The 12,500-nt window shown below is 34.9% G+C and overlaps 1 protein-coding gene across 1 annotated transcript in view; it reads left to right on the top strand.

Annotated features, from left to right (window-relative positions):
- Nucleotides 1–12,500, top strand: part of LOC137620806 (protein turtle-like) — a 166,688-nt gene that overhangs the window by 107,257 nt on the left and 46,931 nt on the right. The window contains exons 12-13 of the mRNA XM_068351255.1: nt 5,424–5,520; nt 12,033–12,229. Of these exons, the coding sequence (XP_068207356.1) occupies nt 5,424–5,520; nt 12,033–12,229 (294 nt within the window). The remainder of the gene's footprint in view (nt 1–5,423; nt 5,521–12,032; nt 12,230–12,500) is intronic.

Here is a 12,500-nt window from a genome sequence, read left to right on the forward strand (position 1 = left end):
CCATGAAGTGGAAACCCTTTTCCCTCTGAAATCTGGCTAGGAAACCAAACCAATAGAAGAATTGTGTCAGTTCAGTGACACTTATAGATGGGATGAGCTGGAGCGATGCCCTCGGCACTATTTGCTTAGAGTTACCGGAGACTGGGCAAAGATGGCAGGATGCTAAGTAGGCCTTAATAATCTCGTGCAAGCCCAGCCAGAACTGATGATGGATCAGCTGTAGTAAATATTACCCCAACTTGTCCTCCAAGTACCTCATAGACCATGCATAGCACCGACAAGCAGAGTTTACGGGAAACAACTACTTGCCGGCACGAGACCTTAACAGGATCGTGAGAACCTCGGGTGATCTTAAGGGGCACATCATCCTTTAGCAGGAACTTATCCTTAGAAGAGTTATTTATTTCCACCTCGTTCGAGTAGGCGGGTGCCCTGTGGTTTACCAATGTCTCATCCAACAGCTGGAATCTGCTGAGCTGTGTCTGGCTCCTTACTGTCTCTGGACTGATGGTTGCTTCACCTTGGTCCTCCTTTGAGACTTCTGGCCTAGTAGTAAGCATCATTGCTTTACCTGGGGAGCACTCTCGTGTACAAGGCTTAGACTCATTGTTGGAAGGGGGAAACTCCTGCCCTCCTCTGAGACCTCTGGCATGGTGCTGGAAATAGACCTATACCCTGTGGTGGGAAGCAGCACACCATCCAGAATTAACTTCTGGCGTATGAGGCTCACACTCACTGCTGGAGGAGGAAGACTCTTGGGCTTCCTCCCTTAGCCAAGTTACCTCACCAAGGTCAATGTTACCTAGCCAGTCGTCTTCCCTGGAAGGTGTCGTCCTCACCGTTATGGGCTCCAGCTTTTTAACCTTCATGCACCTGAGGGCCACTCGCTGTACGTCTCTGAGGAGGTCTTGACCCAAGATTGAGTTGTAGCCTTCATGTGCGAGATCACTCACTGCCTTTAGTCCGCACTTCTTGAAGAGCTGGGACGTGGTCATCTTCAGTTCCAATGTAGGGAGTTCCTTGGTGACTCTTTCCATGTACTGGACCTTCCTCCAATTGTCCTGCTGGACTTTGGCAACATTTGGTTGAGGTGGTGAGTTATTGAGCTTTGCTAATCGGGCGTCTATTTCCCGCTTCTTTAATTCATACGCTCTGTCTTTTTCATACTGCATCCTTTCATTCTCTGTTCTTCTCCGGGCATTGGCTTCATCCATTAGTTTTCGCACATACCTTCGCAATGTGTGTCCCTCGTACCCTTGTCGTTCTGCAAAATCTACAAATGCACTGACCTCAGAAGCAGTCATTTTGCTAATTTCTTGTGGAGACAGCGACCAGATCAAACCTCACAGCACAAGGTACAGTGTTGACCGTGCAAGAAATTACACGGATGGGAAAGACACTCTAGCTTACGCAAGAGTCTCACGGAAGAAATGATAAAGATGGAGCTGGGCAAAATGTACACTGGCCGTAAAGAATACCTCTCAGGAAAGACCTATCACCAAATGGTAAGCCTCACAAGTAATTTAACAGGAGCCTAGCTTCAAAAACAGGGAGCAAGCCAATGGGTGGGTGCGTATGCTGTCTGGTTGCAATGCGTCCAAAACAAGTAACGATATATATAAAAACTGTGCTGAACAACAAAAAATGAAATCGCAACTATGGGTGACCCTCTATGCTAGACATAAAAATACTGGAATCAAAACTATGCGTGACCCTCTATGCCAGTCAAAAAAAAGTGGAATCGTAACTATGGGTGACCATCTATGCTAGACAAAATAAAATGAAATCACAACTATGGGTGACCCTCTATGCTAGACAAAATAAAATGGAATCACACTCCACTCTCACCGGAAACCAGTCACTCACCTCATTTCCTATCCTAACACATGCTTTACTACCTTTGTAGAAATTTTCACTGCCTGCAACAACCTTCCACCTACTCCATATAACCTCATCACATTCCACATTGCTTTCCTATCAACTCTATCATACTCTTTCTCCAGATCCATAAACGCAACATACACCTCCTTACCTTTTGTTAAATATTTCTTGCATATCTGCCTAACTGTAAAAATCTGATTCATACAACCCCTACCTTTTCTAAACCCACCCTGTACTTCTAAGATTGTATTCTCTGTTTTATCCTTAATGTTATTAATCCTTACTCTACCATTCACTTTTCCAACTACACTTAACAAACTAATACCTCTTGAATTACAACACTCATGCACATCTCCCTTACCCTTATATAATGGTACAATACATGCACAAACCCAATCTACTGGTACCATTGACAACACAAAACACATATTAAACAATCTCACCAACCATTCAAGGACAGTGACACCCCCTTCCTTCAACATCTCAGCTCTCACACCATCCATACCAGATGATTTTCCTACTCTCGTTTCATCTAGTGCTCTCCTCACTTCCTCTATTGTAATCTCTCTCTCATTCTCATCTCCCATCACCGGCCCCTCAACACCTACAGCAGCAATTATATCTGCCTCACTATTATTGTCAACATTCAGCAAACTTTTAAAATATTCCGCCCACCTTTTCCTTGCCTCCTCTCCTTTTAAGAAACTTCCATTTCCATCTTTCACTGTCTCTTCAATTCTTGCGCCAGCCTTCCTTACTCTCTTCACTTCTTTCCAAAACTTCTTTTTATTCTCTTCATATGACTGACCCAATTCCTGACCCCACCTCAGGTCAGCTACCCTCTCTGCCTCATGTACCTTGCGCTTTACTTCCACATTTTTCTCTCGATATTTTTCATACTTCTCTATACTATTACTCTGCAGCCATTCTTCAAAAGCCCTCTTTTTCTCTTCCACTTTTACCTTCACTCCTTCATTCCATCATTCACTGCCATTCCTCATGCTGCCTCCAACAACCTTCTTGCCACACACATCATTTGTAATCCCACCAAAATTTTCTTTTACTAACTTCCACTCCTCTTCTAAATTACCAGTTTCTCTTACTCTCACTTCGTCATATGCCATTTTCAACCTTTCCTGATATTTACTTTTTACCCCCGGTTTTATTAGCTCTTTAACCCTCACTAGCTCCCTTTTACATCCACCTACTCTATTCCCTCACTCTTTTGCTACAACTAATTTTCCTTCCACCAAAAAATGATCAGACATACCGTTAGCCATACCCCTAAACACGTGCACGTCTTTCAATTTTCCAAACATTCTTTTAGTTATCAACACATAATCCATCAATGCCCTTTCTACTACTCTTCCATTTGCCACTCTTACCCATGTATACTTATTTTTATCTTTCTTTTTAAAAAAGCTAGCACTTATTACCATCTCTTGTTCAACACACATATCTACCAGTCTCTCACCACTCTAATTTTCACCTGGTACGCCATACTTCCCAATGACACCTTCTACCTCTCCAGCGCCCACTCTAGCATGTAAGTCACCCATGACAACTACATAATTCCTCCTACCCAGTCCTTCTACACACCTAGTTAATTCATTCCAGAACTCATTCCGCTCTTCTTCATTTTTCTCACTACCTGGCCCATACTCACTGACCAACGCCCAACATTCCCTACCCAACCTAACCCTTACCCACATTAACCTAGATGATATCTCCTTCCATTCCACTACTTTACCTGTCATCCATTCACTCAGCAATAACGCCACACCCTCTCTCGCTCTTCCCCTTTCAATCCCAGACACTCTACCAGACATTTCACCAAACATCACTTCACCCTTTCCTTGCATCTTTGTCTCACACAAGGCCAATACATCCATCCTTATACTCCTAAACATACTTCCAATCTCACATCTTTTACTCTCTATTGTACTACATCCACGCACATCCAAACACCCCAAAAGTAGAGTGCGGGGAGCAGTCACTCTCCCCCAGCTCCATCTCTTTGTTGATGTCTTGCAGGATTTTATACAGGAGAGGGGGTTCCCAGCCCCTTCGTCCCGTCCCTTTTAGTCGCCTCTTACGACACGCAGGGATAACGTTGGCGCTATTCTAACTGTTTTTATACCCCCGCGGCCACAGTTTAATATATAAACTAGAAAAAGAACTTATGTCTGCTTGTTCAATTTAAAAGCTTTTATTGCAAGTTTGAATTTGTGAAGTTTTACCAATTTAACTACCGTACCCAATTTGGAACATCATTCCACAACTTGGTCACAGGTGTAATAAAACTTCTAGAATACTAAGTAGTATTGAGCCTCATGATGAAGAAGGCCTTACTATTAGAATTAACTGCATACGTAATAAGGTCTTGTCCGAGAAGATCTGAATGTAAATGATGGTCAGAATTATTAAAAATCTTATGCAACAGGCATAACGAACTAATTGAACGACGGTGCCAGAGATGGATATTGAGATCAGGAATAAAGATTCTAATAGAGAGTCTTAATGAATCATTATCAATGCTGAGTTGGGGTAGCTGTGGAGCCACTACATTGATCTACTCAAAATCATACTTTGAGTTTTGTTAGGATTCATCTCCATGCTCCATAATTTGTATCATGCAAAAATTTTAGTTGAATTCATATTAAAGGATTAAACGAAGCTGTACTAGTTATAGCAACCGATATCTGGTTGGTTTGCTATGAGTGATCAAACTAAAGTCTCTATCATCAACAATCCCCATTGGCCAGCATGCTGATGAACATTGCCAAAGCTCCAAATATGACAAATTATGTGTGTGAGGCCTTTGCCCTGCAGTGGATTATAAGTAGCTGCATTTGTTGTTGCTGTTATTGTTATGCATATATATATATATATATATATATATATATATATATATATATATATATATATATATATATATATATATGTGTGTGTGTGTGTGTGTGTGTGTATATATACAGTATATACACACACACAAACACACACACACACACACACACACATATATATATATATATATATATATATATATATATATATATATATATATATATATATATATATATATATATATATATGTGTGTGTGTGTGTATGTGTGTGTGTATAATTTATGTTCAATTACATCTGTAGTGACAATAGGTTTACCTTGACTCACCATTAATTGCTGCTTGTTTTCACTTTGGTGTTAACTTAGGTACTTACAACATATATATTGTAGTTGATTATGTATGTGTACACCCACATACACATTAAATATCTCTTAATACTCTATATGCACATTCATATATATATATATATATATATATATATATATATATATATATATATATATATATATATATATATATATATATATATATATATATATATATATACACATACAATAATATCAAGTAGAAGTACCGGACAGAAGTAAGTTAAGGAAATAATCAATGTCCATCCCATTACTAACAATATTACTGACCACCACCTGGAGTACACACACATCTGATAATAACCCAAGCTATGCCCTCTTTCCTTGCAGACCCTCCTGAGTGCATGGTGGACCAACCAACCATCTTGGCTGTGGGGCGAGGAGAACAAGTGAACATATCTTGTCGAGTAGCCAGTAACCCTCCAAGGTTTGTGGCTTCCATTTAATGTTATAGATGTATTGTGTGTGGACAACTATATATATATATATATATATATATATATATATATATATATATATATATATATATATATATATATATATACATATATATATATATATATATATATATATATATATATATATATATATATATATATATATGTATATATATATACTGTATATATATATATATATATATATATATATATATATATATATATATATATATATATATATATATATATATATATAAAATATATATATATATATATATATATATATATATATATATATATATGTGTGTGTGTGTGTGTATATATATATATATATATATATATATATATATATATATATATATATATATATATATATATATAAATATATATATAAATATATGTATATATACATATATGTATATATGTGTGTGTATATATATATATATATATATATATATATATATATATATATATATATATATATATATATGTATATATATATATGTGTATATATATATATATATATATATATATATATATATATATATATATATATATATATATATATATATATATATATATATGTATATATATATATATATATATATATATATATATATACATATATATATATATATATATATATATATATATATATATATATATATATATATATATATATATATATATATATATATATACATATACATATATATATATATGTGTGTGTGTGTGTGTGTGTATATATATATATATATATATATATATATATATATATATATATATATATATATATATATATATATATATTAGGCCTGAAAAATTGAAAATACTAGTAGTGTCTATTCACAGTATTTTTCCGTGTAGTTTTCACAAGCTTGTCAAAAAATAAGTAATTTTTTCTCCAAGGCTAGTAAAAATTCTTACCAGCCTCTATACCACCTGATTACGAAAAGTTTTGATTTCTAGATGATTTTCCCAAATACAACTCGAGAAGTTATAAATTAATGAATGACTAATGGAGTCATGTTGATTGATTTGAATGGAAGAAGTATCCCCCTAATTGTATATTTCAGTGCAGCGTTTTTAGTAATCCTGGATCCTTTTCCTTCTATGTGTTTGGAGTACTACAAGAAGTTAAAATGATTCCTAATAGTAAGGACTCTTAATAACTTTCTTTTGAATTATTCAAGCATTGTTAATCATTCAGTCTCCATTGTATAAAATACAGCACATGATACCGTAAGTCTTTTACCCTCTATTGTGATAAGTAGAGAACTCTATAAAGCGAGTCATTCACTCTCCATTGTATAAAATACAGCATATAATATAGTGAGTCTTTTGGTCTCTATTGTATATAATACAGCACACGATAAAGTGACTCATTCACATTTTATTGTGAAAAATACAGCACATGATTAAGTGAGTCATTCGCATTTTACAGTAAAAAATCCAGCACAGGATTTTGTGAGACATTTACCTTCTATTGTGAAAAATACAGCATATGATAAAGTGACTCATTCAATCTCTATCGTATAAAATACATCACACAGTAAAATGAGTTATCAGTGTCCATTGTATAAAATAAAGGAAATGATAAAAGGAGCCGTTCAGCCTCTTTTGTGTAAAAGACTGCCCATGATTAAATGAGTCATTCAGTCTGCCTTGTATAAAATACAGGACTTGATATAGTAAGTCATTAAGTCTCCAATGAATAAAATACAGAACATGATAAAGTGAGTCATTCAGTCTCCATTGCATAAAACACAGCACATTATAAAGTAAGTCATCCAGTCTCCATTATATAAAATACAGCACTAGATAAAGCGAGACATTCAGTTTCCATTATCAGGTGTACCTACAATTCAAATTGGCTTTGGAGATAGATGTCTTTCGTTGTTTTCAAGTGCATTTGGGACTTTGGGTCAGAGTGGGAGCTTATATTCAATTCAAAGTTACTTCCATCCAGGCGTCAGCAACATTGATAATCAATAAGGAAAACTTCTCATAGCTGAATGTTCTTGTCACCGTCTATCATCTATCTACCTGGTCCTTTGACTGGCCAGATAGTATTTCATCGGATCCCTCTCTGGTTACAGCTTATCTTTTTTTGGCATTCATGTGTAATAAAGGAAATAATTGTTATTACATGTTTAAAACACATGACGTAATATGTCATTTTGGATGAAGATGCTAGCCGTGAGATTTGCTGTAATCATGTAAAATCATAAACAGGATGCACTATGCAGCCTCGGCAATGTAAAATTTTTCTTAAACGTCAACACCATTGCATCAGTGTGTGAAAGATTGTGACGTCACCGGATGCAGGTGTCTTCCGAGAAAGAATGGAAGTTTCCACATTGTGTTTAAAAGGCTATGTCAACTAAGCATACGATATCTGTGATATCGATAATTTAATCAGTTCATATCTATACTTCACCAGAATTGGTCATCCGACCAAACCAGCTACACTCCTATGATGGAGATGTTTAACTCTGTTGTTTTTAGAGAATAAATACTTTTAAAGCTATTAAGATGTACTTCGTTATCCAGCCTTAACATCTTAAACAACACATACTCAATGTGTGCTTATAAAAGTAGCACACTTATACATGCACCGAATAGTCTGGTGTATTCTTTACACAGTCGTAGGTTCATCCTTGCCAAGATCCTTGGACATGATGTGTCGTACAATGCTAGTGTAATTTTCAAATTTATATCAGAAGCAGGTCTTCTTAATGCTATTTACCTTTTATAACATATTTACTCTTCTGATTTTAAGTGGATATTCTTTTAATCTTTATTTATAATAAACGAGATCGGCGTCAATGACCTTCCATGTCAGGATGCCAGAGAATTTCAAATCCTTCATTCATCATTCATTCTTTACCCATTCTTCTCTCTCCTCATATAAATGACAACACTAACCTAACAAAACGATTCTTCACTCAAGGGATTAACTACTGCGCTTTAATTGTTCAGAAGCTACTTTCTACTTGGTAAGGGTAGAAAAGACTCTTTAGTTATGGTGAGCAGCACTTCTAGAATGACATTCCAAAATTAAACCCTTATTTTTTAGTTCTGGATAGTGCAATAGCCTCTCTACTATGATCTTTTACTTTCTTGGGTTAGGGTTCTCTTACCTGAGGGTACACTCACCCACTCTACTATCAGTTTCCTTATTTCCTTTCCTCGCTGATCCATTTCTCTGGTCCTTGGGTTTATAGCATCCTGCTTTTTCAACTATGGGTGTAGCTTATATAATAATAATGATAATAATAATAATAATAATAATAATAATAATAATAATAATAATAATAATAATAATAATAATAATAATAATAATAATAATAATAATAATAATAATGGTGATGATGATGATAACAACTAAATTAATTAAAGTTAGGGTGAACTACGACCAGTATTAATACAAGAGCTGTCGTTCTCCTTGAAAACCTAGTGAGTCTGATCCAGACTGCTTTGAAAATCCTTCATAGATACACATACAAGATACACTTGTATGTTTATCTGGCAAAGTTAATCATCGTTGAGTTTGCTCACCACGTGCATGGGTTGCCACTAGAGATGACCCTGCCAAAACGTTTGGGTCAACTTTCTTATTGTTTGCAAGTATTTGAGGATGACGTTGCTAGCTAGGATTAAACCTAATCTTAACCTAGGATTGAACATGAGTCTTGACCTAGGATTGAATACGAGTCTTAACCTATAATTGAATCTGAGTCTTAATGTAGGATTGAGCCTTTTTTAACCTAGGATTGAATCTGTTTCTCAACCTAGGACTGAATTGGAGACTTAACCTAGGATTAAACCTGGCTTGACTAGAATTGAACATGAGTCCTCACTTAGGATTGAATTTGAGTCTTAAACTAGGATTGAACCTGAGTCTTAACATAGGACTAAACCTGAGTCTTAAACTAGGATTGAAACTGAGTCTTAAAAGAGGATTGAACCTGAGTCCTCACTTAGGATTTAACCTGAGTCTCAACCTGGGATTGAATCTGAATCTTAAGCTATGATTCAACCTGAGCCTTGACCTAGGACAGAACCTGAATTTTAAGCTAAGATTACACCTGCACCTTATCCCAGGATTAAACCTCAGTCTTAGCCTAGGGTTGAACCTTAGTTTTTACCTCGAATGAAACTTGAGTCATAGACTAAGATTTAACCTTTGTTTTAGCCAAGTATTGAACTTGAATCTTAGCCTAGGATTGAACCTGAGTTTTAACCTATTACTGAACTCGAGTCTAAGTTTAGGATTTAACCTGAATTTTAACTCGGTAGAGAACTTAATTCCTAGCCTACGATTAAACATTAGCCTTAACCAAGGATTGAACCTGAGTTTTAATCTATTATTGAACTTGAGTCTTAGCTTAGGGTTTAACCTGAGTTTTAACTCGGTATTGAACTTTATTCTTAGCCTAGGATTAAAAATTAGCCTTAACTAAGGATTGAGTCTGAGTTTTAACCCAGTATTTAGCTGAGGTCTTAGTCTAGGATTGAATTTGCGTCCTAACCTAGTATTAAACTTGAACCTTCTTGCATGGTAGGCGAAAAAATTATATAAAGTACATTATAATTCCTCGGGATAGACAGTGCGATAGCTTTAAGTTCGAATCAAAGCATGAAAGGACACACACCCACTCTCTCTCTCTCTCTCTCTCTCTCTCTCTCTCTCTCTCTCTCTCTCTCTCTCTCTCTCTCTCTCTCTCTCTCTCTCTCTCTCTCTCTCTTTTCGACGGATTTTTACAATCCAGTCAGGATACAGAATGTAACCAAACCGATGATAATGCTTGAGTCTACTGTGGAATTATTTCGTTCCAGAAACTATTTTCTTTTTCCCTTCAAAAAAAACTTACAAACTTTTATTTCAATGAACCACATCTGTAATTATTTTCTTCCCTTCATCGGTGTTTAGATATTATCTCAAACTCTCAATGACACAAGAATGCTAATCTCCTTTTATTTCTTCTAGCTTTCAACAATTTACGTTTTGCCTTTTTAAACTTAATTTCTACTAATCCGCCCTATAGCTTAAACCTCCAAGTAATCTCTGATAATAAAAGATCTAACCCATGTACAGTTGGACACAGGAATTACTGGAACACGTCGTTCGGAAGAAGTGCACCCAACCACACCCTCACTGTGAGTCAAGTTACTATGTTTAGCCCCACCCACCATCTTAAGGTACACTTCTTCTAGCAAGGTATACCAGAATTCCGGTGTCCAACTGTACATGGGTTAGATCTTTTATTATCAGAGATTACTTGGAGGTTTAAGCTATAGGGCGGATTGGTAGAAATTAAGTTTAAAAAGGCAAAACGTAAATTGTTGAAAGCTAGAAGAAAAAAAGGAGATTAGCATTCTTGTGTCATTGAGAGTTTGAGATAATGTCTAAAAACCGATGAAGGGAAGAAAATAATTCCTTATTGAATTAGAGATAGGGAAAATAAGGTAATGAAGAAAGTAACTTTGAGGTGTAATTAGGTACAAGATACGTGAATGATGTATACTTTTTTATCATTAGTTGATTATGTAGTTTTATGTTGATCTGTTAGAGATAGGAAATTATAAAGAGGCAGGTCAGATTTTTTTTTTCTTATAGATTAAGGTAGTTGGTTTTATGAATACAGACCTTTAATTTATATTAATTCTGAATCTTATAGATAAAGACTGAATAGTTATATGTTCATGTACTATAGCCTGTAACGTTAAAGCAGGATGATAAAGATATTTTTATGAGTACAACAGGTGGTTTCTGAAAGCTCTTGATATATAGGCAGACAAGTTTGTTGTGATTTATTTCGACATTTGTAATTTGATATAAATATCTCTTTTTTTTATTTATTTGCTTTGCAGAAGTTTCCAATTTGAATGATGATTATTAACAAAAATTATTTCCATTAAATAAATTGTCCTATAGTATTTAATGCTGCTGTTTAAATACTGGCACTTTTATATATTTATTAATTTCTCAATATTTTTGTGGGGATTCAATTTTCATTTTCATTATAAAATTTACTATGTGATTCTTCTTATGAATGTTTTACTTTATAACGTTGGATCAACAGCATTTTTGGTTATTGCTTGTATAAACATCAGTATCGGGTATTATTCATTTATTCGATGCATTCTCTTTTGACTGTTGTCAGTATCATTATTTTTTCACTAAATTCTTTTGATTGTGTTCAGTATTATCTAATATATCTGAATGAAATTCTCATTTTAGATTAATACTTTTAAGGTAATTACATTTTTCATATCTTAATAAATGAGATTTTAATTCTTATCAGAAATTAAAAGAAATGTAAACTTATTTATTGCATTTCCATCATCTTCATATACTGATTTGAAACATTGGGGTCTTAGCTCGTTTTTAGTTAAACAACAATAATATCACTTTAACTTCTCTTAATATAAGAATATGAATATTATTTACACCCCCTCTTAAGGAGGTTTTTCAATGAATTCGTTTCGCACACAGAGCCACTTTCAGCTGGAGGTTGAACGGATCGGATAAAACTTACACTTCACCTGGGGAAAGGTTACCCTGGGGCCACCTTGCCTCCCATTACACATTTCTAGGGGCCACTGACAAGGACTACGGGGCCCTCTTCTGCTGGGCTAACAATTCTATTGGCAAACAAGAGACGCCTTGTGTCTTCCAGATTATCCCAGCAGGTACGTATAAAACAAATAATGAATATGCTGTGACTTTTGGCTTTTTCTTTTTTCGTATCATTAATAGAATGGACAAACGACTTTGGATGTTGGTACGTGACTTAACATTACTAACTTCACTGGAGGGAACTCTTTACTACCAACCATTTAAATAAAAATGATGATATGTTTTGTATTTACTAATTATCTGGTATATTAAAAAAAAGATTGCTTAGAACATTGTTTTTCTATTTATGAGTAGGTCTTTAAGTATAATTAAATAATGCATTTA

The sequence above is a fragment of the Palaemon carinicauda genome, chromosome 27 (genome assembly GCF_036898095.1).
Source record: "Palaemon carinicauda isolate YSFRI2023 chromosome 27, ASM3689809v2, whole genome shotgun sequence".
NCBI lineage: Eukaryota > Metazoa > Arthropoda > Malacostraca > Decapoda > Palaemonidae > Palaemon > Palaemon carinicauda.